At 49.7% G+C, this 26,797-nt stretch overlaps 10 protein-coding genes across 10 annotated transcripts; 6 read left to right on the top strand and 4 right to left on the bottom strand.

Moving 5' to 3' along the window:
• Positions 1-223: 223 nt before the first annotated feature.
• Positions 224-3,619, top strand: N7511_001686 (uncharacterized protein; the record flags this gene model as incomplete). Its single annotated transcript, XM_057124111.1, has 5 exons — positions 224-648; positions 697-1,456; positions 1,544-1,735; positions 1,785-2,145; positions 2,196-3,619. The coding sequence occupies 5 exons, from the start codon at positions 224-226 to the stop codon at positions 3,617-3,619; spliced, it is 3,162 nt and encodes a 1,053-aa protein (XP_056989844.1).
• Positions 3,620-3,815: 196 nt separating this feature from the next.
• Positions 3,816-5,929, bottom strand: N7511_001687 (uncharacterized protein; the record flags this gene model as incomplete). Its single annotated transcript, XM_057124112.1, has 4 exons — positions 3,816-4,593; positions 4,925-5,415; positions 5,467-5,676; positions 5,726-5,929. The coding sequence occupies 4 exons, from the start codon at positions 5,927-5,929 to the stop codon at positions 3,816-3,818; spliced, it is 1,683 nt and encodes a 560-aa protein (XP_056989845.1).
• Positions 5,930-6,148: 219 nt separating this feature from the next.
• On the bottom strand, positions 6,149-9,907 carry N7511_001688 (ankyrin repeat domain-containing protein; the record flags this gene model as incomplete). Its single annotated transcript, XM_057124113.1, has 1 exon — positions 6,149-9,907. The coding sequence occupies one exon, from the start codon at positions 9,905-9,907 to the stop codon at positions 6,149-6,151; it is 3,759 nt and encodes a 1,252-aa protein (XP_056989846.1).
• Positions 9,908-11,165: 1,258 nt separating this feature from the next.
• N7511_001689 (uncharacterized protein) lies at positions 11,166-11,774 on the top strand (the record flags this gene model as incomplete). The annotated part of the gene is made up of 1 exon (XM_057124114.1): positions 11,166-11,774. One exon carries the CDS (start codon positions 11,166-11,168, stop codon positions 11,772-11,774), a length of 609 nt encoding a protein of 202 aa, XP_056989847.1.
• A 1,150-nt stretch (positions 11,775-12,924) lies between these two features.
• Positions 12,925-13,401, top strand: N7511_001690 (uncharacterized protein; the record flags this gene model as incomplete). Its single annotated transcript, XM_057124115.1, has 1 exon — positions 12,925-13,401. The coding sequence occupies one exon, from the start codon at positions 12,925-12,927 to the stop codon at positions 13,399-13,401; it is 477 nt and encodes a 158-aa protein (XP_056989848.1).
• Positions 13,402-16,053: 2,652 nt separating this feature from the next.
• On the bottom strand, positions 16,054-16,739 carry N7511_001691 (uncharacterized protein; the record flags this gene model as incomplete). Its single annotated transcript, XM_057124116.1, has 2 exons — positions 16,054-16,142; positions 16,340-16,739. The coding sequence occupies 2 exons, from the start codon at positions 16,737-16,739 to the stop codon at positions 16,054-16,056; spliced, it is 489 nt and encodes a 162-aa protein (XP_056989849.1).
• A 4,957-nt stretch (positions 16,740-21,696) lies between these two features.
• Positions 21,697-22,260, top strand: N7511_001692 (uncharacterized protein; the record flags this gene model as incomplete). The annotated part of the gene is made up of 1 exon (XM_057124117.1): positions 21,697-22,260. One exon carries the CDS (start codon positions 21,697-21,699, stop codon positions 22,258-22,260), a length of 564 nt encoding a protein of 187 aa, XP_056989850.1.
• A 430-nt stretch (positions 22,261-22,690) lies between these two features.
• On the bottom strand, positions 22,691-23,174 carry N7511_001693 (mitochondrial 54S ribosomal protein mL60; the record flags this gene model as incomplete). Its single annotated transcript, XM_057124118.1, has 3 exons — positions 22,691-22,743; positions 22,846-23,075; positions 23,134-23,174. 3 exons carry the CDS (start codon positions 23,172-23,174, stop codon positions 22,691-22,693), a joined length of 324 nt encoding a protein of 107 aa, XP_056989851.1.
• Positions 23,175-24,139: 965 nt separating this feature from the next.
• On the top strand, positions 24,140-24,931 carry N7511_001694 (tafazzin; the record flags this gene model as incomplete). Its single annotated transcript, XM_057124119.1, has 1 exon — positions 24,140-24,931. One exon carries the CDS (start codon positions 24,140-24,142, stop codon positions 24,929-24,931), a length of 792 nt encoding a protein of 263 aa, XP_056989852.1.
• A 128-nt stretch (positions 24,932-25,059) lies between these two features.
• N7511_001695 (uncharacterized protein) lies at positions 25,060-26,769 on the top strand (the record flags this gene model as incomplete). The annotated part of the gene is made up of 1 exon (XM_057124120.1): positions 25,060-26,769. One exon carries the CDS (start codon positions 25,060-25,062, stop codon positions 26,767-26,769), a length of 1,710 nt encoding a protein of 569 aa, XP_056989853.1.
• Between the last annotated feature and the right edge of the window lie 28 nt (positions 26,770-26,797).

Here is a 26,797-nt window from a genome sequence, read left to right on the forward strand (position 1 = left end):
AGGCTTTTCTTTCATTCTTTCTTCTGTGCGGGCCTGTCACTCCTCGCTTTGTCACTCCGAGCAATGCTTTATATGTTGTATGGCTACCCCGGTGCAGGCTGAGACGTCTTCCTTTGGTCTAGCCTCATTGAAGATGACCATGGGGAAGGACACATTTCGATTCCATAAATTCTGTGACTTCTTTTGAACTATTCACCTTGTTTGGAATTTACTGCACCCAAATATGGCGTCAAGGTTCGGTGTTGTCGATATCCCTGCCCTCACCAAGCTGACATGGGACCTCCACAATCAATGCCATGCCGTGACGAAACATGCCCCCGATGGATTCAAAAGGCTTGTGACTGAGCTGGGCACTTTACAAGGCTTTTTACGCACCTTTGGTGATGATATGACCTCACACGCATCATTTCTTAAGACGATGGATGCAGATCGAAGACAGACACTCCAGCGAACCCTCGGTACTTGCTTTACAACCTTGCAGCGATTGAAAGATCTCCTGGTACGGTTCAAAAGTCTTGATATTGGGGATGGCAAGGGGTTTTGGCAAAGAGTCAAATGGGCAACACAACGAAGTCACATTGAAGACATCAGATCGAAGATCATGGTACACTCGTGCAACTTGAGCTTATGTATAAGCTCTATTGGCAAGTGAGTCTACATGGAGTTAACAAGATTGATCTAATCTGACAAGAACAGTGCCTCCCTGGCTCGAATAGAACAAACGATGGTTTTGGCGATGGAAGAGGATGAGCAACTTGTCCTCAGCACGGAACCTTCTCCTGTCCGGGAAACAGACTCTATTGTTTCACCCATGAGCCCTGGTGTAGTGGAATTACCGGCCAATAACGAAGATAACAGTGAACTTGACCTGGTTCAACTCATTCGCGCCAGGATGTCGGAGCTGTCCACTGAGACTGTATCCGTGGACAGTGACAGTAATGTCAAAGCCAAAGGCGCCTCAACACCATCGGAGTCTGTGATGACTGCGTCTGATGAGTCTATATTCGATGGCACATCGCCTACTTCATGGTTATCAATCAACACCTCGTCCTCCCTACCCCAGAACACCATGAAACGTTTTGGTCATTCTCGAATGCGTAGCGAGCAGCTCCTTTTCGGTGGATCTATCGATGGTCGGACACTGGATGGGGAATTATGGGCCAAAGACTCAGACCTTGAGGAGAAGCAAGTTGTTCATCCTGGTAGTTCATCGCTAGATGTTGATTTCGGTCACACCCACGTTATGGAGGCTGTCAGCTCTGCAATGCAACGCCTGCGTCATGTACGACAACAGGAACAAATCTCTCGACCGATTCGATATGTCCCTCGGATTCAAATGCACAGGCCCTCTCCCGAGGTAATGAAAATCTTCGACGCTTCATTGGAAGATGAGTTGAAAAGTAGAAGACTGATCACAAGCGATTGGCTCTGTGTTGCAACATGGTGGATGTTGAAGGTAAATTCTCGATATTTTACCAACCCATAACTTATACGTTATCTGACTGGGTCCAATCCCTTCAAGGCGCGCGCAGTTCTTGCAAAGTGCAACAGACACAATTATGTCAGTGCTCGGGGTAGTCTGAGTCCCTCCACGGACTCCATGACCACCAGTCATCAGGCATATCTAGACCTCCTCAAGGCATCATACATCTTATACGATGTAGTTTTGAAGGAGGAAAACTCTCCAGCTTTGATGACTGATGAAAACCGCAAACTGATTGCAGAAATATCCGAGGTTAGTAACTTTTGTAAACGTTTGGCTTCTCGCTGCTCATTATCCACAGGGCATAAACGAGGAGTTGTCGCAATATACTTCTGTCGACATTCCCGAGCCGTCAAGTTTACAATCCCAGAGCCTTGAAATCTGGGAGCCCATGCAACAGGAAGAAATCTCAGATACAATCGTCGATCTTTCTCTCGGTCTTGATAACTCACGCTGGATATCTGTTGATATAGAGGATGCAGGTAGTGAACAGGAGAAGGTACTCTACAGGACCTTTGTCAACGCCGGTATAGGTGGGAAAAAATCTCGCATAAGGACCAAGAGTGCTCCATACTTGCTTCTACTAGCAACACGAGAAGGCGAGAGCGAGCCGAAGATTATTCTTCGCAACCAAAGGGGCTCTTTTTGTCTGGAAAGAAGCTGTAAGTTAGGAGCTCTTACATCATGATGAAGTGCGACTCATTGGATTTAGTCACGTTGAATGATATCCCGCCTCTCATACAGCTGTTAAACGCCATCTTGACTGGCTTCCCCGGAAGCAGGATCTCTGAGCCAGTACCCCTCAACTTTGACGAGACGAGCGTGTCAATTACTTTCCAATTTGAGGGAGACCTCCGTCAGCTGATCGACATCCCAAAAACGTATTTTGAAGCTGTATGCCGAAGGGAACCCGTTGATGCAGCCGACTTCACTGAAAGTGTCATCTTCAAGAGCTCGGTAGATTTCTTCGAGCAGCTCAATACGCCCAGTATGAAAACGATGAATCCGCCTGTGGTCGCAAAGTCCTGCGAAGTTCGCATTTTAGAGCGGTCTTTTGAAGAGGCTTGGCGATCTATAAGACGCATGGTTATCAGTTCTTCTATCGCCGAGAAGGTACCGCAAACCATCGAGCTATTCATGCCTCTGAGTCGAGTCCGGATCAACCGTGAGGACATTTCTCGCCAGGTCCTCTTGCAGTGGTCGGATACATGTCAAGCTCGATCAAACAAAACCGATGGCAACTACAACGTCTTGCATTCATATGTTTACGATGACAGTGCACCTAATCTAGGCTTCCGGATAAATTTCTGCACACACCAATGCGCGGATGACTTTGAAAAGGCCGTGTTAGATACGAACTTGCCCTGCAACTTCTCCTGGTCCCAACCCAGCAGTTCAGGTCGCATATACGATGTGGTTGATTCAGGAATAGAGCGCAAGCAATATAAAGCTGTGTCGATATCCCGCAACCGCGCATCATGGCGCTATTCAGACCTTTACTTCATCTACCGTGATGCGGACTACGATTATGAACACTCTTCCCTGAGCATTAATTTCCCCAAAGTGACCTGCACAGACTACATCTCGACCCACGTTGACCAGCTCTATCATCCTGAAACATCCGTTACATTTTCCCACTGCGATAAGAAATCCAGTCAAATGAATGTCGAATTTACTACCGACCCCGTTGCGCGCTCATTTCTCAGCTCCTTATCACCGTTATTCGACATTCTCTACTCCAGACGTGTTCAGTCCATATCAATAAAAGCGAAGTCCTTCCTCGGCTTTCAGAAGTCCGGCAAGGGTGGTGCCGATGTTCAGCTCTGGCGTCGGGGCACAACCTTTCAGCTCGCTGCTCGCTGGAACGACTCTGTTCCTGACAAGTGGCTTACCATGTCTCTTCCTTCTGAGTTTATTGACTCATCCAAGGATAACAACCGCGTTATACTTCCACGCCTGCCTTTTTTTCGTGGTATGACTCTCGATATGATGAATATCATGGCTCGAAGCCCGAAGAATTCCAATGGTCAAATCAAAGAAGGTGCCCTTTCAATTTTGTTTCAAACAATTCAAGGTGAGTTGGGTCTGTGTGAGCTTCGTCTATATCCTAAACTAATTACTTCTGGTGAACCTTAGATAGGGAAGAGTTTCTAGCAGTTCTCCAAGGACAGCAATTGCCCAAATTTCTATAGCATAGACTTCACAATGCATTTATCAACATACATTTCTCACTATTTACATGATGCCTGTAACTTGCGGGGAGAAGCGGCTCCTTCGTTCCTGCAGTTCCTATTCAGTGCTAGCATTTCAAACCATTGGAGCCGAGTGGAAGCTAACGACTTTCCCAAAATTGTGCATCAATGGCAACAAGTCGGTTGAACAGCTGGTTCCGAGACCTCATACCTGTGAGATGGTAGGTCTGACCGAGCTCATCGCCCCCAATGACAAGTCCATCTGCAGCTTCCTTGCTACCAGCCGTGAGCTCAACGATCAGCTTGCCCTTCCACCCCAGTCCTTCAGTCTTCTTCAATTCCTTGATTTCGGTGACCGGAATTTGGAATAAGACCGATCCCTTCTTCCGACTCTCGATGCGGAGGTCATCCAATCCAGAGGACTGGTATGTTGTAAAATACAGAATAGGCGGTTCCTTTGAAGAGTCTATGACGGCGGCACCTCTCTTACGCTCATACTTGGCGTCGAACTTCAGTGGCCCGTACGGTGTGGCAGCAAAGTGTCGATTTTGCAGCATGTCGATCAGGTTCTTGGTATGAGCAGATCCAGCAATTGCTATTGCGCGGTCAAATGCAATGTGACTCTTGATTGCGATTGCAATTGTGCGGCGGAAAAACTTGAGAATTCGGAAAATCGTCTTCTTCTTTGGTTTGGCGTCCGGGAGTGACATGTCAGAATTCGTCGATTGAAGGCTAGTAGACGAGCCCTGTGTGGCGAGTTCTGTGGACGTTGGTTGAGACTTCTTCCGTCGGAGAGGCCATACACGATCATTGTCACCGGGGGTTGGAGGGGGTGGTAATGGGGTTGAATTAATCTCGCCAATACGAAGAAGTGTCAAGGTGAGTTGTGCGTTTGTTGGGACACCGACCAAAAGTGTTCTGCGTATGTTGTTAGAAAACCAATCACAGACCGGCAAAGACGAAACCCTACTTTTGCAAGTCCATATGGTCCTTCCAATTCGGAACCTTTCTGTTCAATAAGTCCACGGTGTAAGTAAATACCGGGTCACCAAAGAAGCCCAGTCCAATCGTAAAGCCAATGAGCTTGATGATCCAATAACTCGATGTGAAGGGCACAACCGCAGATATTAAAGTGAAAATACTTGCGAGGCGCAATCTAGATGAGACCAAAAAGAAGGGTGGTGTTGGAGAAAGGAGGCTATATTTTATCAGCATGGGCTGTCCTTATCTCATTCGAGAAAGGACTCACTTGGAAAACTTCTCATAGACATCGGTGATATCACTCAACACTCGCATTGCCTGATCAGTCGCGTGCGAAACCTTCTTTTTCATGGGTTTCTTGGTTTTATCTTCGGGGGCATCACCATTCGGAGATTCCGCGGCAGCTTCTGCGGCCTCTATTCCCTCCGTAATCAAGGGTCTATCCGGCTCCTCTTCAGTAACTGTTTGACCGTACTTGGCTGCCGCACTCTCCATTGCAACAGTGGCAAAGCTGTCGACAAGGTTTCTGGCCTCTTGTTCAGCAGCTTCACCCTTGTGGTTCTCTGGTGCGCCTGTCAGACTATCCTGGGATTGCGGCTGGGTTGGCGAAGAGTCATTTCCTTTCGATTTATCGGCTCCCTCCTTCTTGGCAAGGCCTGGGAACAATACTAGGCGGACCGGGGGGACCATTATCAAGGCGACGATAAGACCCAGTATAGCTGGAACAAGGAGATCAACAGCCCACGCAACAAAGTAACCCTATACACCATGAGCGCTTGTCCAATATTTTCCTGCAAAGAATTGACATACCCCACAGAAAAGCGACGTCCGCAGGGGTTCCTTCCATGATCGCAGTCGAGTGATGTGTCGGATGAACTCGGTCACGCCCACTATAACAGATGTGTAGAATCGCTCAAGTGTCATGCGCAATTTTTCGGGTGGAAATTGCTCGTTCTCTGTGCGGTTGAGATCCAAGTTCAGCGCTGCGACATCGTGTACGGCTTTGACGTGGTAAATTTGCTGCGCACGCGTTAGCATCGTATCTGGGCAAGGACAACACAGTTCCCACCTTATCAAATCGTCGAAGCAGCATCCATAAATCCTCATTGGACAGTCCTTGTGCAATTGTTTCCTCCACAGTCCGCGACGACGGCTTCCGCTTGGGGCGTGGGGGCAATACTGGGATTAGACTCGACTCGGGTCCATCGTCTGCAATTTGCGGTTCGTGACTCTCATTATCAAACTCTCCGGGGATATCCTGGCCATCCCTCATCGTCAAAGCAAATCCTGTGGGGAGTTGAGGAGGGAAGGGGAAGCTTGGGAAGCTTAGTGTTGCTTACCTATGAGCGACGTCTGCTTAGAAAGTGCGGAGATTTACGTCATCGCTAATTTTAGATTCGCGGAGAAGTAAACATCCGAAGTATAAACCGAGTATGGTCTTGTCGACGCTGTAGAACGATGCACATCTTGGAATGAGTATATGAATATTGCCTTACTGCTTGCCTGCTACACTCTGCTCAAGGATCTCCCGAGCCCAGTGGTTTTCCCCCTCCGCAACAATCATCCGAGCTGTCTTCCCCTGTCCATTCGTCTGATCAACAAGCCCAGGAATTTTTTCCACGAACAAAGCCAATGTACGCTTCAGTTCTACTTCGAAGATTTTATCTTGTGTCTCAATCTTGGCCAAAGAATGAAGCACATTATTTCCCGTGTTATCAACCACAGTCAAGTTCGCTCCACGTTCATACAATGCCATTGCACGTGTGCGGTCACCCTCTTTCCACTGGGATGAAATGATTTTACCACCACGTAATGGGAAAGTGGGTGCTTGACAGGCATAGGAGTCAACACCAGAGTGTGACTTCGCAGCTGCTAGCAGTAGCGTTTGTCCCTTAGGATCGCGATGCTCAAGATCCAGGTTAGGTAGTTCAAGCCATGGTTGAATGATTCCTCCGTTCTCAAAGATCTCGTGTAGCACTAGCGCATCTTGGTCGCAGGGTATCCAGGGATCTGCACCATGCTTGATTAGGGTTTGGATCATGCGAATGGCATTGTCGCGGGTGTTGGCTTCGTTGTATGCTATCGTGGAGATATAATACAGCGGACTCAGGATCAATGACGGTGTTCCGGGAAGTTTTCGGAAGCGAGGGGTATGCCAGTGAGGTTGAGTATCTGATAAAACTGTCTTGTTGCAATCCAAGTCCATTGTCAGGAGAGCTTCGAGGACCTCAGTATTGAAGCTCGCCAGTGCGGCAAATAGCTCCATTGGGTGTTCCTGGGATGGGAAGGCACCGGTGTTGATCAATGATTGGAAGAGCTGTGTATCATGACTTGACATGGATAATGGCGTGTAGCCACATGAAGCAGCAATGTTAGGATCAGCCCCGCCCTCGAGGAGAATTCGAGTGATTTCACGCTGACGGTGGCCGGCGAGCTCTCCTCTTGCTACTGCATTGCACAGTGGTGTCTTTCCTTGGCTATTGCGGATGTTGGGGTCGGCTCCATGCTCTAGAAGGTATTTAATGGCACCTTCATGCCACCAATGCTCGCCCTGGGCGAGGTGGTGGAGGATTGTGTCGCCCTCCTTGTACTGCCTTTGTTGGGCCATGGACGACTGATAATAGACCTTTGGTTTGAGTTTCATATTACTTGCAAACTGAGCGTTGATGTCCACATTGAATTTTTCAACCATGATCTTGATAACTTCCAAGTTAGGAAGGTGGCGCATACCAGCTGCGAGAAGATGTCGAATAGGCTCTTCACCGTAGCTGTTAGCCTTTCCACTGTTGATCCAGTCAGTTCCTGGTATAAGAGATCCGATGCGCTCGAAAAGCTCCGCGTATCCCCATCTCGCGAGAGCAACCAATATCTCTGGCAGATTAGACTGGTTCTTGGCCCATTCTACATCCCTGGAAGCCGTCTTCTCCAAGGCCTGTGCCACTTCTTGCTCATGGCCTCGCAGCACCATGGAAAAGATCTGACTTTCATATGTACCATTCTTGAACTGCTCCTCCAAGATAGCTGGTAGATTCCTAGAACGCGCTAGGATAGTATTGGTTTCGAGGGGGGAATGGTTTCGGAGTGAGATATTGAGCTCCTGTGACGCCCGATCAAGCTCCACAGTCATTTGGTCATTACCGTAGGCAACGGCATAGAACATCGGGCCATTGGCATATCCATCTTTTTTGATAATTCCCCCGTGAGCCGCCAAATGTCGAACGATAGGTCCAATGGCAATCGTCGAGGTTTCAGATGTGAGCTCACCTTTCCACCCAATACGTTTGGCGTTATGGCTGAGTTTCTTGTTGCGGGATCTCGGTTGTGTGGGCCTTTTATTGTCCTCTAACAGGACTCCAGCCGCAGTGAATGCGTGGAAAAGGTTTTCTGCATCATCGGCATCTTGCCACAGCTTGTCCTCCTCGGGAAACTCGCTGCATATATCCATGGCAGTTCGCCCCTGCTCGTCTTGAATGCTGACATCTGCACCCTGAGCGAGCAATAGGGCTACTGTCTCCAGTCTCCCAGAGCGGCAAGCTACATGGAGAGGTGTCCTTCCGTCGGTTGACTTTGCATTGATCAGAGCAGTCTGATTGGTTGAGATGTAGTGTTCCAGTAGCAATCCTACTGTGTTGCTCTGTCGCGCAGTGGAAGCGATATGAAGTAGATTCCGCCCATCACTTGTGATAGCTGTGGAGTCGGCTCCACGAGAAATGAGCCTACCGACGAGTATCTCCGAAGTCGTGGCTGCCAGATGAATGGGCCGAACACCCTGATGATCAGCCGTGTTGAGAGCTCCGTCCAGCCCAAGATCTAGGAGCAAGTCAATCGCAGATTTTCCGCCCTCCGCAGCGGCTGCGAAATAATGATCCGAGACTTGACTGCACAGTGCATGTAAAGGTGTCCAACCCTTGAAGTTAGGCAGAGTGGGGGAAACACCCATATCAATCATCTTTTTCATGGCTGGAATAAGCGGCTCTTGGTCAAGGACAGAATTGGCATAGCTTGCTGCAAGATGGTGCAGAAATGTGTCTCCTTTGTAGTTTGTCATGTTTGGATTCACCCCGAGGGAGAGAAGGTAGTCGAGGTGCTGCGAACGGAATTCGTTTTGGATGAGATTCCATAAGATCCCGTTCCCTTGGTAGTCTTGCGCGTTGATGTTTGCCCCGCGACGATGCAATACCTCGATAAGCTCACGAGAGTTATGCTGAGATTGGCCACACATGAGCCTGGTCAGTGGCGTATATCCTTTCGAGTCTCGAGCCTCAAGATCCGCACCGGCTTTGCAGAGAATATCTAATACATCGTTCACGTCGTCTCCACTTCCATCGACCATATGTATGGGCTGTTGTCCTCCATGGTTCCTCTGGTTTGGATCCAGACCAGCCCTGAGCAATTCTGATAGAGTAGGACTTCCTTTGCGATGCTTCTTGGCGGCAATGTGAAGAAGTGTGTTTCCCTTGGCATCGATGATATCCCAATCGGACACAAAGGGTCTGAACACTGAAAGATCGCCTAGTTGGCCGCTCGACGCGAACTTGTGCAGAGGAGTGTAGCCATTCCCTTGTTTCTCGGCAATGTCAAGACGTGCACCATGTGCCACGAGAGCTCCCAGCCATTCTGGATTTCCAAGGGGCCTATGAAGAAAGTGCATTGATGTCGTTCCGTTGCTGCCTCGGATATTCGGGTCTGCTCCGTGTTGTAGTAGAAAGTCAATTAACGGGGACCCTGCGCCCACGCAGCGCTGAAGTATAGTTTGGCCATGCACATCTTGTGCATTGATATCGCACCCCGCCTCCAGCAATAATTTTATCACCTCTTCCAGCTCGTGTACTTGTTCTGGAGTTCTGCAATCATGTACATCTTCGAACGCGCCATGGAGGGGCGTTCTTGTTGGGGCCTCCCTTTCCCGGCCACGATCCGCGCATTTGACGGTCACATCGGCCTGATTTTCTAGAAGGAACCTGACTAAATTTGAGTCCCGTTTGCGGGCGGCATGGAAGAGAGGCGTTGCTCCATCTGTGATGGCATTGATGTCGCATAGGCCCGAGTCCACCAGCATCTCCACTAGGGGTTTGTTCCCGAGCTGGCACGATCGGCTTAGGGCTGCGTTCCGATCTGCAGGGTCCGCGGTGGATGCCACCCGGCGCACAGTGTTCAGATCCCCCGTCTCGACTGCAGCTTGGAGCGGGAGAGGCTCTTCGGGCTGTTCCGCATCACTTCCGAAGAGATCGAGATATTCTTGAGATGGCATTGTCGGGGGTTTTATCAATGAACGGACTTTTGACCACATGGAGAGTTGGCGGACTGGAACAGGGGAGTAGGCGCGTCTTAAGTACAACCGTTGGTTCACTAGTCCGTGCCAAGGCACCCTGGTCCAGCGCAATAGTCTCATCGCCGCTGTGCTGCCTACACTGCCTAATTTGAGCGGGGAATTATGTTGCTAGAATCAAAATAGGGGGTGAAGCGAGTTTTACAAATAGAAAACTAACGAGTCTCAGTTTCATCTTAGTTTCATCTCGGTTGTGACTTGTTCTGCTAGTGTGGGTCAGTGGTTATGCATTTGGAGATATTCCTGTACGAAGACCGAGGCAAAGAAAACCAACCCATGCCATGAATAAATAACAAAGAGCACGTACAGTGAACAAACAGCGAGCAAAACAAAGAAGCAAAAGCAAAAAAGAAACTCTCCCTCGGGGAATCGAACCCCGGTCTCCCGCGCTTATCGGTATTAATGACAAGCGGAAATCATCACCACTAGACCAAGGAAGATTGAATGACCGAGTTACTGCTCGACCACTTGGCTGGTTGATGGAATGTTTGGCCATCTTTGACATTATGTTCTCAAATATTATATTACATCTACTGTACTGGGAATATCCCTGACTTAATTAACACTCTGCTTCTTAGTAATTTAATCAGAATGACAAAATAATCAGAAATCCAATTCGCCTGCCAACATGTCACACGTCATGCGACCGCAGTTATGCAGGCCGTCCTCTTGACCACATCAGGTTAGCAGGTCATCCTCAGGTGAAGATCCGCCCGACACGACGATGCTAATTCAACTTCTATGAGTAATTCTCCCCGGTATTGGGTCGAAGAAACAGCCGTGGACAGGAGAGCTAGCACACGGTTCTGCGTTTGCCCGTCTGTCTATCATTCCTGACCCATGATTCGACAAACCGGAATAGTCCACCTCTTTCGACATTCTGACCTATATGCACCCGGGTCATTTTTACCCACAGCTGAGTCCTGAGTCACTCGGGTCTTGAGGTATTTTTGGCCTTGCACGTGTAGAAGAGTCAACTGCTGAGAATCCATGATGTCGTTTGCCCTGGGGAATATATATGCCTCTTCCCCCTCCCCCAGCTTCTCCGCATTTCGCATCAAGAAATTACTCAACTCCAATTTATAGCATCATGAAGGGATAAATCTGTTCCAAGATATCTAGGTGCTACTTCGAACCAAACCCCTACCTTTGATACTACCATACCACCACACCACCCACCATGTCGCACACTCGCCATCACAGAAGGCATCACACCTGGCCACACTGCGGCTCAGAGCTGTGTATGCTAGAACCGCGCGGCCTCGACCTCCATGTCTCCAAGCCAGGCACAGGACCCGCCAACTATATCCAGCGCTCATTTCCCCAAGCCACCGCCGTGCCCTTCATCACAGAGGACATGCTGGGCGACGATACAGAGATGGCGGGCATAGTCCGACCATCAAAACGGATGACTCGACTCTGGTTCCGATCATCCAAGGTGCGAAATGAGGGCATCCAGTTGTCGGCCTCGCCGGTCGACACCCGAAAAAATATCCATCGCGGTGTTTTGCGCCGGCTGATTCGGAGGCCGCCGTTGAACAAGACGCAGTCTTTGCTCGTGGTTCCTTCTAATATGGCAGCTGATCCGAGTGTCATGTCTGCGCTGATCCGGCCTCAGGGGCTAGTACCGCTGAGTCCTGGATCGGATAGGGGGCGATCGACGCTTACTAGTGTTGATGCGGCGAAGTTCGTAGCTGAGAGACGGCATCGGAGGTGTCATTCTGAACAGCCGCGTGCCTGGAGGAGACCGAGTGCCACACTGTGGACGCTGCAGGAGTCTGGGGAATGATTTTGGTTCTTTTTGCTGTTGCGTTGATTTCCTTTTTTTTGCATTTCGTCATTTGCATTTCCTTCCGCATTTTGAATTTGAGAGGATGGCCCCAGTGCTCATGGCAAAGGATTTCATGGCATTCTGAGTACTGTTTGTTAACTAGTGTATGAGTTGCAAAACATATAACATCATCGGCAGTCTGGTAGTGGCTGTTATTTCCATCATTCATCAGAGCAAGTCACCAAAGCGAAGAATTTGATATGTAAGGCTATGATGTGCAACAGATCATCAATTCAGCCCTGTCCGGCATCGGAGAATTACAGAATCTCCACCACAAATCATGGCCTTTGCCAGATGATGTCAATACCGATAGTGACGGGCCAGGGCAATACGCCCTAGTTAGACGAGCTCCATAGCGCCCCGTCACGGCAAGTGTACACCTCTCGGAACGGCCGTGCCGACCACACATTCAGCTATCGTCCAAATGTGGACTCATGGAATGGGGGCCAAGCGACTCAGTGAGACACACGTGTCCTGGTTAGCACGGGGTTTCTCGAAGGACGCTAGAAGGGGAGAATTGAGCTTGATTGGGGAATGGGGCATGGGGCATGGGGAATTCCGTAGGGCTGTCTCGCAAGGCTACAACATAGCGGGCATTTGGTCCACACCATCCTGCACTGTATTGGCCTCAACCCACTTGAGTGAGGAAATCTGTTGGAATGTCTCATTTCTGAGGAAGTAAGAGTAAGCCAAGTAAGGAATAACTAGTTATCACAAGATAAGTTGAGTCACAGGATATGTTGACGTGTCAATTCAGTTCAGTTCAGACGGTGAATCTGCGGGGTGGGAAGAGCGGGAAGAAGAGGCTCCAAGGCAGACACAAAGTCTGATTGGCTGTCGAGGGTGCGATAGGGCATTTGGTCGCTGAAATCCCATCAATCTCACCGCTAGGCCTTACGGGTGGACTCGGAGGGGCTTGAGGAGGGCTCTTTGGTTGGCTCGTTAGGGTCTGAGAGTCCCCGTGATTGGTTCTGCCCGCTTTTGCTTGGTCCCCGCGACTTGCGATTTCATTGGTTGCCCTACGAGGCATGACGATCAAGGAGAGACATAAATATTACTTTCCCCCCTCGTTCTTCAGCTTGTCTTACGCTGGGTCATATATCCTCAAATGTACTCTTTCAGCTCTCCTCAGAGATCCTTTTCCCAAACATCTTCCATTTCTACTGCGTCTCGCACTAGTCAAGCCTCGACGAAACAGGACAAACCTTCTCTGTCCTCAAGAATCTTCCGTTCTAAATCCCCTGTTCCACTCTATATTCCCCGCCGTTCTCACCAGGACTCAAACGTCTCTCCCGGTCGAGACATCCCGCGGAGCAACCCCGACTCTTCATATTTCCCCGACCACCGAGATCACTTTACCAGCCCGACAGAAATGTCTCCTACAATCTCTTCACCTCGGTCCCCAAAGCCTGATTTTGCGGCCAAGCAGGGCATGTCCTCAAATCGTAAGGACCACCGTCGCTACACCGGCACTGTCAACCACTGCGGTCGGCACTCCAATGATTGGCTCTTTGGTGGCTTCAGTGTCCGTGAAACGGTCCGCGAAGGCATCGAGAAGCTTCGCAGCTCTGATAGGGACACCTAAATGACTGTTCCAGGTCTGTGATCAGGATTTATGTGGTCCAACATCCACTGTCATGTTTTACACCCCCTACCGAAACGCAATGCGTTTCTCCAATGCGTTTCTCCGGGATGGCCCCGCTCCCTCGGCCTTCGACATAAGTCGATAGCTGATCCACCATGGATACAAGTTGTTTTGCCGAAATGGTCGCAAATCTGGGTCAATTCACCCTTGACAACCGCAGCCCCATTCCCAACGGCAGGATTGATCTATGCTCGTGAATCATCAGTCGCTGTACTGCGTTTCAACTCGACTCCCGACTTCCAGTCTACGGTGGTGCTCATCCCGCGCCTCCGATCAAGAGGTCAGATCTCCTCGGTCGCGTTCTACGCCCATCTTGGAAGGCTCCATTGCATCTTCTACTTTGGCTCTCGGAGATGAGGGCATTTCGTTGTCTATTAGAGAGAGCGAGAAGGACACATGTTTAGTTTCACTTTATTTGAAAACTAGCTTCTCATGAAGGAGCAAGATGGCTGTTATATCTTGCCTTGAGGTCAATCAATCAACCAAAGTTCAATTTACCTGTTGCAGCCTAACTAGTATCGTAATGGCTATGTAGGCGCTTCTATCCAGTTGAAGCGAGAGCTCGTCCGTACACTTGATAACGCCAATACACAAAGAAGATGAGTCAGTCCCGGAACGAAGGAGGGGTAAATCGGCTCTACACGTAAACCAAATACCAAACCCAAAATATAAGAGAGACTCTAGTGTCGGAGGCAACCAGGTACAAAAAGAGTAGAAGCACCATCTGCTATTCAACCATGCAACCCCTCTCCCTCCTCAAAGCCTGCATCAGTAAGATCAGGCCCCATTTTTAACTCTCACTTCAGCCTCAATTGCTGTTCAATATTGGTCCTACCCTAATGGCTCTGGGCCAACCAGGAATTGTGTAGTTGAATGGCGAATTGAGGGTCACTCTACCCTCAACCGTCGTCGCAAGAGTTAGTGAGTACCCGGCGTCTGCGGGACTCTGCTCCATGACCTCTCGGTCTTCGGCTTCATAATCGTCGGATTCAAACTCAGCGCGTTGGAACTGAGCGAGGAGATCGGTTTGGTGCATGAATTTGGCAACGTACCGGGTTGCCAGCGGGTCTGATACGATTAGATCGTAGTGAGTCAGGTCTTTCACGTCAGCAGCGTCAAGTTGATTAAGGAGACTTGTCCTTATATCTCCGCACATCTCACATTGTTTTGAAACAGATTTCAGAGACTGAGAGTCTTTTTCGCAGGGACACTTGCCATGAGGTCAATCATCCATTGAAGTTTCATTTTGCATGAATCAGGCCACCGACACGTTTGTCCCTTTTGTCGCAAAGCAACCCAGTGATGTACCAAAGTAACAGGATCATATCAATTGGGTTTTGAATTCAGAGAGCTTTACAAAGTAGAGATAGAATAAACCTGCAACCCTCGAAGACTAGCCCGAAACAGGATCAATTTGCTCGGGCAAGGCGACAGAAACGGTAGAATCAAGACCGAATCTCAATCCAGGCTCTTAGAAGAAGATGTATTTTCATACAGCATTGATGGGTACCATAGAAACCAGAGCAGCAAGCCATAATCCTAGTACATCCTAGCCTGATCCGAGGGCTAGTCTTACAAGGATCAACGCTAAGCTTTTCAAGTCGTTACTCGCCCGATAGCTTTAGGAGATCGCGCTAGTCTTGAAAATAATAGGGCGGTCAATTTGACAGTGCCGGACTCCGATTGCGCGCGACATATTGCCTCCTGCAGGGTTTTTTAGATTTTCGTCTTTTCTATTTTGTTAGGGCTTTCGATGGCACGAGGTGAGGAAAGGGTCAGACAACTCATCTTTTGACGACCCCTGTTCTCGGCCCAACATGGTTGCCTGTGTCCGATTTATCTTCTTGACTGTGAATCTAATTGTACACAACTCTCAGGTTCATTCAACTCGTTCGAATCTTTCATCAGATTGCCCCCGGATAGACTTGCCCCTTCTAGGAACACTCCGAAAGGCAATTGGCCCCGCCATTGATGATTCCACTCCGATGCATGCTGTCTGTGCCATATACAACAATGCCCATATCCAAAATACAACCTCTAGATTATGCATCCTATTGGCCGGTCATATAAGATTACTAAGATTGGGCATCCCGGGCCGAGGTAAATGGCAGTTTGGTCGATTGTGCTTATGGAGAGAGGGAGATGGGCATCGTCGGACATGATCTCCCAGATGGGGCTTCAAGCTGAGACTGTCATCTGGTTTGAGACTAGTTGGACCTTTTTTTCCGAAAGGTCGGTGTAAATGGAGACGCTCGTGTGAATAGTGGAGGGGTAATCTTGATTTGCTGCACGCCACCGGTCCGGATAACCTCTGCAGAAGAGGCCGGACTCGTTCCTACATACGGACGAAGTGATAGGAAGGAAACTTGTTCCGCTAAATAACGATGCGACAGCTGGTTATTCCCCGAGAAATGTGGATATTTAGTAGACCGGTGCGCCCTAGACTATTGAATGAATAGGCAGATATTTGCGATACTCCTGATTGCTTTCCTCCGCATGAGATATATATCCAATGATATTAAGCTGCCACAAAAGAGAATGAAAGATAACCGACGCCCGAAAACTCCCAAAAAATGAAGGATATCTGTCGGATTACGCGCGCTGCCACGCCGCAATATCGGCGGCGGAGATATCCAAATTCTCAGCCGTCAGTTGCTGGAGGCGCATAACTTGAAGAGCAGCTAAAGTTTCCACAGTCAGCAGAAGTCTGAAAAAGGCAGAGGGGCTAAACTCCGACCCTAAGAGCCGCCGTGGTGGGTGAGGGGGCATGGAATCAGCGGGAGCGAGAGAGAAGAAAAAAAAATAACGCGAGATCTCCACGTCCAACAGAAGAGCAAATGAAACTGGAAGTGAGGAAAAGAGGAAAAGGAAGACCCACTTGGCTGTTGCGCCGCCGCTGCGCCAGCGTGTACATGAATTACCGCCGAGTCGACATACTCCTTGGTCACCACGCCATTATACGAGGCCACGCTGAGCATCACGCGCAGGCGAAACTTCCCCGGTTGCGAGATCGTCAAAGGGCTACACTTCGCAAAACCACTCTTTGCATTGTCGGCTCGGCTGCGTACACTCGCTGTAAGATTACCGCTCAGGCCCGTTGCGGCTCCAGCACCGTTTTCGTCGCGCAGTGAGGCGTTCACCACGAGGGCTTGAACGTTTTGGGCCGGGGTTCCGATGGGCTTCACTGCAATGACTACCGGAATGGTAAATGGAAGCCCAGGTCGCACAGCTGTTGGGGGAGTGGTCTCGAAGGACAGAGTGAATTCACGACCGGCCATTTTGTTCTTTGAAAAGAGTAGAAGAAGGAAGGGCTCATAGATATATAAGGTTTAAGGCACCTTGATCTGCTTTGGCCCAACGAGAACCTGGTGAAACGGGCGCTATCGTTGGATTATAATCACGAAGCACCCGGAATAAAGTTCGAGTAAAAGTAGAGACAAAGACAAGAATGTCAAGTGCGATTGGATGAAGGGAGATCGGAATCCGAGTAATGATAACAAAAGATGCAGGATATGAGGATAGATCGGGCTTGAAGTGGCCCTAGCCTGGTCTTCATATACTTCACAGCATGCGCCGAGGGACCAAACCCGGAGTCTGGGTGCATACCCTTAGCTGTTGGAAAATATGGACCCAATGTTGCCACCGTACAAAGTACGCGGTTAGCGTCAATGGTCAGTGACCAGGTACCTGGGACGGGTAAGGCAGCCGTGATGCAGTAAAAAATTATGAGCTCGATTGACTATTCGACATATGTAGCATCCTTGCGGCCGCACGTTCCGGCAGCATGGGATCGAACAGTGGGGCGAATTGATCCTAGTCCTACCTCCTCTAATCAACGGGTACGCGTTCAACATAATTGTGGAGTGCAAGATCTGAGAGATCGAGCTGCATAGGAGATCTGAGGCTAGTGGCATGATCGGCTGTAGAGTTCACAGCATAGGGTCCACACTCTCTGGTTCTTCTGATTCGACCCCCTCGCGCCCTGGGTGCTTTTTCCGGAAGAGCTTTGCCCGATACACATCTTGGCATGTAGACTCAACGTTCATGCGCAGGATCAGGAGTGTTGTGAATTGAGGGTCCAGAGACGGAACAGTCGGCTTATCCTTTCAATAGTCTCGTGCACGGATCAATCAGCGGGTCACTGCTCGACATCGCAAAACCACTATCAAACACCGGTGTCTGATTATTCAGTGCCATTTGAGACCCTCCCGGATGTCGGCCGTAGAACTGTTTGAACCTTCGTTGATGTGGCGCACCACTAGTATGCAGGCATCTCATCTGGGACGTATTGCGAAGCTTCATGATCAACCCAAGTTCCGAGCTAGACCTACTTGAGCAATGAGTGCCGTGTGATGTCAAAGGAAAGCAGACCGCAACATTCAACTTTGCAGGGTTCCCTCTTCAACAGAGAGCTGCAAGCCACAGCATGACGATGAACTGTGGCGCCAGTGGAGTGGAGTGCAGGAGATGTTCATTTCTCGGAATCCCCGACATAATCTGCAGTGATATCAAGTCAACCCAATTTTGAGATGTTCTAGTCTGCCGATTCAAATTGAGATTTGCATCATCGAAAGGTGTTGCCTAGGGGGCAAGAAAGACATTGGACTAGAGTTAGAGCTGAACTGACAGCCGAGCCCCTAACCATATTGGCTCTGACAAGATGCACGATCCGCCTTACCTGGCCAAACTCAATCATGCTCCAGTTCCCCGACATGAACACCGATCAATAGATGCAGAGTCCAGATTGGGAGACTCTTCGATGCTCCACGTGTGATCAATAACCAGTAAGGCTGCTTCGGCGATCAGACTGTCGATCTCCCCAATAGTTCGCATTATCTCTCGGACCCGAGTCGGATCCGCGAAAAGTAAATAAAGCAGGTCGTGATTGTCTCTATCATCACAGTTGCGGCACCTCTCGGTTGGGCAGAAGCCTGTGATGCAAGTGCATGCAGAACAAAGTATGATTTCGAGGTGAAACGAGAATGCACTTGAGGAACCGGTTTGGCGCCAAACCGGCACTAGAAAAGCAAGATCATCAATAGAACGGAAGCATCAGAGAGCGGAGAAGACGGACTCAACACGGGATGCCCAACAAAACACACACGAAAGAGGGAAGACCGTCAGGGCTCGAGGCTGATCGACCAGGCTGTGCACAGCCACCCTTCAGCCGCAGGTGGCTAGTGATGTGGCTAGACTGCAAGGGTGGCTGGAGCGGTGTGGCGGTGGACCGTGTGTCCTTCCCGATTAGGCAGGATTGAACGGGGCCTCCAGTTCGACCTTAATACCCGGTCTGATATCACTTTGTTCGTACAAGAAAAAGCAATTCTACTGTTGCGGTTCCCGGTTTTCATGTGAAGATCCGCGATCATAGACTGTTAGTGCCCCCTTTCCGATCAAGACATCCCTGGTTTTTACCATGCGAACTGACATGTCATTTGGATATCAGAGTTGGGCTTGTTTTCCGTATCATGATTGCGGGGACTATTTGCCACCCGAACTTGAGTCTAGATCTGTCTCACCTTTAGGCATGAATGAGAAAGTGGCTACACCCATTTGTCCGAGTTCTTGACTGCCCAAAGTACAGGAGTCCGAGCTCAACCGTTGGTGACAAGGAGAGCATGAGATGTGGAAAGTTTCACTACAGAATGAAACGAACTGACCTCATCCCCAAATGGTCGATTCCAATGAAGGACGAGTAACTGCCGCCCATCAACAGTGTACATGTTAGGTGTGCGGCCCAACTGATAGTTATTTTTTACGCAAAGGACAGCCTCACAGAAAATTTTTTTTTTTTTTTTTTGAATTGCATCTTTTACTTGTCTAACGATCGACCACTGTATGTTATGCTATGCCAGCCTTGCAGTCTTGCGTGGACTCGAAGAACAATCTCAATCGCCTGAGTATTTGCTGGGGATACACAAGCTATGTTAAGCGAGCTGAATAAATTAAGGATTGTATGTGATACCATGACCGTCTGTTTATTTCAAATCATGCGGAATGTATACAGCGTCTTTGGTTGTATTGTTCTAGAAGGCGAATTTAGTCTAGGGTTGCGGTATGTACCCCAAGGGAATACGATATATATCGTGGAGCTAAGATGAATTATGACTTCCAGACCTAAAGTTAACCAGTAATTCTCTACCCTAGACAAAATGAAGGTAACAAGGTCTACTCATACGATTTACGGTTAATTGCCCGAACTTTTCACTGCATCAGGAGACTGGGATGCAAGTCAATGCTTGTTTACACTTAGACTGTCCATAGCAATCCTATATCAAGTCAACACAAATAGGCCAAGCCTGTTTTTTTCACCTCAGAGTGCTTCGAAGATGTAGTCAATCGGAACGTGAAAGACCCATTACTTAGGGCTATATAGATCACTCCTCGATGGGGATCTCGTAATGGCTTAGAGGCTTAGGAGACCCTCTGGCATATTTATACCCGACAGAAATGTATTGACTCCATCGAGTAGAAAAAAGACAAAAGTAGGTATCCTACAGACATGAGAAAGGAGGTTTGGCACCCGTGGACGCAGGCAACTATATAAGTTGCGACTTCCTTGTGGGCGTTACAACATCATCCAGGGCATACTCCCAAATCAAACACCATTCTCAATATCCTTACTGATTACTGGAGAATACATACGACACTAATCAATGGCGCCAATAGGTATTCGACAGAGCCACTCACTTGGACCGGGGATCCCTCGTCTCCCCCAAACGACCACCGAACATCCCAGTCGAAGTACACAAGTCTATCGACCCAAGGGTCTTCGCAGAGCTGATGGCTGGAACAGTCGGCATATTCATACTTGCAGTATTGTTTTGGAAGCTTGGTCACTTTATTAGAAGGTTTAACCGAAAGAAGGTGCTGAGAGCAGGCAAATCCACCAAAACCAGATATGCGAGAACATGGTATGGTTGGATAGAACGCCCAACTCACGAGCGGAATAAGCAAGTCTTCCACGATTTATGGGATTGGATACAGAGAAAGACTGCCTGGAAGTCCACAAGGGCTGATTATAGTTGGGTCTGGTGGGATCCTGGTGGTCAAGAAAGACAAAAGCGCCGTCGCGAGATGAAAGGGCTTTGGTGGCTCCCAGATTGGTTGAAGAGCTATGATAATTTGCCTTCCGCCGATGAGATTTGGGACCCTTGCTCACGGCCTCAGTGCCATGGGGCTTTGATGGATACCACTCCCCATTGTTCTGTTGGGCCGACACACTCGGTGGAAAGACAGCGAGAGCAAGATGGCAATTTGCCGTCGCTCTCACAGCCACCCCGAGTGCCGCATAACGGCCAACCGGTGATAAATCGTTCGATCATGGAGAAGCTTCTCAAGAATCCTCTTGGGGGTGACAGCACTTCTGATCATTATCAATTATTCAAATTCAACGATATCAGATCGAGGCCAACGACTCGAGCATCAATTCCATATGATTACATCCGTTCGCTTCCCTCGCATCATAATCAGTTATACCAGCGTCGGAAAGTGATTCCTTGGTCGCAAAGCAAAGGGTCTGAAGCCATCTCATGCCAAGTTGAGTCTATTGTGCGCCACATTGATATGCAGTACGAAACTGGTGCCTCAACCGATTCCTGCGCACTTAATGGGCCATATCCACCTCACCAAAACGGAAATCCAAAGAAATATCGTGGCTGGGCAGCCCGAATGCAGATAGGCCCCAAAGTTGCAGCACTAAAAAAGTGTCGTGATTCCTCTGGTCCTCCTGGGACGCCAATGATTGAATTGTTGGCCAGCTATAGTTCTGAACACAGCTCATCTGTTCGACTTCGCCGTAAAAGACGAAAGACCGATCTGGGATATCTACAGGTTTCCCAAAGTCAAATGTCATTCACTTCGAGAGTACTAATGGGTGACCACGTTGTCTTGAATGAGAAACAGATATATGTCAGGTCTATCCAATGGAATTCAGCACCAGCAAGAAGTCACCCTCTCGGCAGTAATGGACAACCAACCAGAGGGGAACTTCATAAGGAATGGCAATCATTGCATCTTCCGAGCCATCCATTTCTTACCCAGCTGCCTCGTTGCACAAGCGCCAATGAGAAAAACAGGCCTTTCCAACATTCAACAGACCATACCCAGCTAAAACCTGGAGGGCCAGTTGACGAGTTGAGTGATTGGGAGGTCAGATTGATGGAAATGTTGGACCGAAAACTGCTATGGACATTCAATGAATTCAGCCCCGGGCAAAAGCCATATCATTTTGCGATGCTTGCCAACCACTGGCTAAATAGAGAAACCTGGATCGTGTACGATCCCATATCAAGAGTCACCAACGATGCACGACGGGAATGGGGAGATCCTCGCTTCAATTTCCCCTACCCGGAACCAATCCTGAGTCCCCGAGCCAAGTACCCCAGGTGCATTAAGAAGCGAGCACATACCCCTCGGATAGACTCCTGGCGTGCGAGAGTCAACAACCAGCGGAAAGTGTCTGGCATTCGAGATGTCATTCGCACTGTGGAATTGCTTGAAGGATCCGCGGAGGAACCGCCAGATGGTCATGTTGACCCAGCTTGTTGGGCCTTGCCGAAGCCCCCGCAAGGCTTTGAAATGTCCACTGCGCAGAAAAATGCCTGGTACGAAGGAGGCGCAGGATGGCAGGAGAAGCTTGAAGATTGGCAACAAGTTCGTTGGGGATACCGTCTCCGCAAGGGCATCTATGAAGGACGTGTCAATCGGGGAAAACTGAAAGAAGTGGCGGCGCAAGTCAACAACTACTACCGCAGTGCATCGGGCAGATTGATGCCCGGCTGTCATTCTAGCAAATGAGGAGTTGAACCGTCACGTCTCACGAGGAAGATACGGGAATATCCTGTCTGCACTTCACCAATAAGTTTGCTCGTTCCAGTCCGCAGTTGAGTCGTTCGGCCTGGGATATCACTCGACATATCTATCACTTGTCGGCTGTGCTATACGCTCGCTACCCTTCCCCTGATTCCATCTCTATCATCAACATCCCCGGAAAAACCGGAGTACTAGACACAGAAAGTATATCGAAATGCAATTGAATTGAAAGCCCGATCTAAGCGCTGGGGTAATAATGGAACATTGTAAGCCACCATCCTCTTCAGAGTGGCCGCGCAGCAATTCACAAAAGCCAAAACTCCGGTAGTCCAAATGTTGTTTCCGCTCCGAGTCCCGTTCAAATGTCGAGCGTCGGATGTATTGTACAGTACATGTGCGAGGGGGAAAACGTCCCTTAGAAACCAGGAGGGTTCACACGTTGGCTGACACGAGTCCACTTGGGCAGCTCTAGAGTAGGAAGAAAACAGTCAGCTCGTCTGATCCAGTCACATATTGACGAATTCCAGGGGTGAATGGACACCGATATGATGCATGGCGTGGGAAACATACTGTGAATGCTCTTCCGGTAGCTCTTCTCCTTCTTATCGAAGAGAGTGTACTTGTCCTTTGGCAGCATCTCCTCCTCGCGCGGCATCTCCGCAAACCACCGGTCCACAGCTTTGGAGGTCTGTCCGTTGCGCGAGAGGGCGGCGCTGACGGTGTCGACAACCCGGTCCACGGAGCGCAGGCGCTTGCGCTGCCGGGCCTTCTGGGGTGAAGAGAGACGCCACGGGGTCTTCCTATATTCGGGAAAGAAAAGTTAGCTAGAGTGATTAGCAGGGATCCAATCCAACGCACCAGAGAAGACCACCGAATAATGCCTGAGTAGACTTGAACATTGTGGTTTGTTGGTGTTGAGGTGTCGGGAGAAAATCGTGCGCTGAGTCGGAACTGCAATTGGTCCGTGCGCCCGATGTATAGAGGTCGGCGATGGGATTGGGAGGGCTGAACGAGGCCAGAACACGGAAAAGTAGGGGTGATTGGAACTATATTGGTTGAAATATCTTACTAAGGTGCCATATGTTCACTTTGATCTATAGAAATATGGTAATGTTGGACAGCTGATTTGCTCTGAACTTCCCCAACCAAAATCATGTGATCCCCCCGAGACAGTGGATTTCCAGGGACGCGACAACATTTTTCTTTTTTTTCTCTCGCAAGTGAGACTCTTCTGTTCGTGGAGACCTCTCCCCCAAGCTATCCGGTGGCTTGAATCAAGCGGATTCGTCTATGGATTGTTTATAGCACTTGACAACATCCACCATGGACTCCAGCGCAACAGCAGATTCCCCGTCCCTTCCTTGGAGGGCCTTCTCCAACACAACGATGTGGGGAGTGGCGGGTCTCTGTCGTGGATTTCTATCTGTTCTCTGTAATGCAGAGTGTCATGGCAAGGAGGCTTTCACAGAGTTATTAGACTCGCGACATGAAGTGTCGGATCGGTCTAGAGGTTTAATTACAGGTACGTCAGACGCCAGAGACAACACTGGGGGACTTGGAGTATCTTGGGTACAATGCTGATTCAATTTCGTTGATTCTAGTCTCAAATCATGTTAGCGTGTACGTTCATGCAGCTCCCCTCGAGACAATCTATACACAAACTTCGAAGATGGCTGACTTTGCGCCGGGATACCAGTATGGATGATCCATTGATCTGGGGCATTTTGCCCATGCGATTCTGGAACAAGCGATGGTCATTTGGAAGTTACGATATTTGCTACCAGACCAGGTATTATCAATCCCCGTTTCGACCAAGGCTTTGCTGACCAGAGGCAAACATAGACCTCTCTCGCTATTCTTTACTATGGGCAAGGTCTTACCGACCCACCGTCTCGCTCACTCTCCGTTCGGTGGCCTGGGACAACCTGCCATTACGGAAGCCGTCCGATTATTATCCAAGGGCCCCTTCCCTGTTGACCACCACCGCGCTATCCCCGAACATCAGCATTGGAGCAAGGACAATGTCTGCGTCGATCCATTCTCCGGTCTCTCGATTGCCTACACTACCGACGGTCAGGATGCGCACGCGGCACCTTCCGCATACTCCTGCAACTCCCACTCGTGGGTGCACATTTTCCCCGAGGGCAAAATCCACCAGTCTCCACGAAAGACGATGCGCTATTTCAAATGGGGTATCGCACGCCTGATCTTAGAGCCCAAGGAGTGTCCGGACGTAGTCCCGATGTGGATCGAGGGCTTTGACGATGTCATGCACGAGAGTCGCGAGTTCCCGCGTTTCTTGCCTCGAGCTGGAAAGCGAGTTAGCGTGACTTTCGGGCCCAAGGTGGACACCGATGAAGTCTTCGGAGAGATGAGATCGCGCTGGGATAAGTTAAAGGCCAAGATTGAAAAGAGCAACCGCGATTCCTGCGACTTACCTGTGGGTGTCTTGAGCGAGGAACTGTTGCACAACAAAGAAGCAGTTGAGCTGCGCAAAGAGGTCACCTTGAAGGTGCGAAACCTCGTCTTGGATGTTCGCCGGTCTCGAGGATTCCCCGACGAGGATCCCAAAGAGGGCCTCGTGGACACCTGGTTGGCGGAAGGTCCTAAGCGGGAGGGCCACATGAAGGACGATTCCTGGGTTCGTGATATCTGAGCCCATTGTACAAAACACTCCATGTAGAATATTTATAGAAATGCAGCGATCAGCTTAGCGTTGTTGACTTGGAAGCCGATAAGCGATAAGTTAAGCGGGGAGCCTCAACTTCACCTTTGCAACCTCTCATGCCCAAAAAACACCAGCGATTTCATACTAAGCCCGCTAGTCCTGCCCACCATAGTCTTGGTTCGTCGTCTCGCCATGACAGGCCCGGGGCATCTGTGGCTGCAGAGTCAGTCAATGATCTGATCAGCCACTTGCGGCTAACACAGACACCGAATCCATCAGAAGAGGGCGCATCCCGGCCACGTCCCTCTCAACGCTCTTTGGTTTCCTCTCGCTCTGTCCATCCATCGCTCAGAAATCTTCTCGAGCTGCCAGAAACCCCACCGCCGCGACCTCGCCCTGGCGCCCAGCGCACTGCCATCGGTTCTCGCCCGCGACGGACGGCCGGACCTCCGCCGCCTGAGAGTTGGCTTTCTGGTGCTACGGACGACTCAAATGGGACATTCCAGTGTCAATCGGCCCACATGAATCCCAGGCAAGTGGTTCACCGATTGAAGCGGCTCCCGGGGGTCGTTTTCCCGGATCCGAGGGATTTACTGCACATGGTGCTCAAGTCCATGGCCTTGAAGTGGCATTGGCATTTGGACTACGACGGCCCCTTTCTCGCTCAGCTTCCAGGTCGTATCAAATCGTTGCTCTTGAGCTACGTCGCTGTGTATGGCAGAGGTCTTCAACTGAACGGTCGTATGAAAGGCTTGAATCCGCTTGTTCTATCCGAGAAAGACCATATCCAAGACGATGAACATACTGATAGCGCCACCGAGAATAGCATCTTGGCCAGTGATGCTGCTATCTCCCGCTTGGATCTGGGAAATGCTCTAGGAAACTGGATGACTTTTAAGCAGCTGACAAGCGAGCTGTTCATCTCAACCAAACCGAATTCGGAGCTCAAGTCCGTGATTCCAGGCTCATGGGATGAAGAACTTGATCCAGATAACTCAGAACCTGCTTCCTCAGATGCAGATGCAGAGCCAGGCCTGTCCATTCCCAAGGGCATGGCCCACGGTCTACGCTTCACCAATCTCCGCTATTTGTCACTTGCTCACCCACAACCTGCTTCCGCAAATTGGAACTCTCTTCTCAATCTCGTCGCACGCCTGTCGACCCTCACTCATCTCTCACTCGCTCACTGGCCCGCCCCGACTCGAACCCCGGGCTTGGAGACTAGCCTCACACGCCACCCATTTCACCACTCCTCAATCTACAGTTACGACGACGACTCTGAAGCTCTAGAGAACCACTGGGCCAAAGCCGCGAGCGTTCTACGTCAACTTTCACAGTCTACCTACTGCCTCAAATGGCTTGACCTCGAAGGTTGCACTGACTGGTTACAAACCTTGGAATGGGTCGGCAAGGACCCAGACGGCAATCCATATCCACTCGGAGCCTCTGGCCCAGAGTGGAATGGGTCGTGGAGAGATGTGGAATGGATCAATGTGGGCCCTGGCTGGGTCCCTGATCTGTCCGGTGATTTAGAAACCCCGGAGCCACAATCACCGGCTGACTCTCCTATCTCACCTGGTTACTTCGATGGTTATGAATCTGATACTTCTTGGCGACGCCAGCAGCGGTCTCTCAATTCGAATCGTAATATTGGCCTCCAAAATTACCGCGATTCCATTCAGATTTCCTTGGATATACGCACACACGTGCGGCAGATCAGGAAGGAGGGGAATGGTAAATGGGTCCAGGTTTCTTTTGGATTGGAGGATGTTGACTCGGAGACGGTGAGGACATTGTTAGGACAGAAAATTTCAGTTGTCCTCTGAGGCTTCCCTGGAATACTAGGCCTAGATA

The sequence above is a fragment of the Penicillium nucicola genome (genome assembly GCF_028828085.1).
Source record: "Penicillium nucicola strain IBT 29836 chromosome Unknown utg000001l, whole genome shotgun sequence".
Classification (NCBI taxonomy): Eukaryota; Fungi; Ascomycota; class Eurotiomycetes; order Eurotiales; family Aspergillaceae; genus Penicillium; species Penicillium nucicola.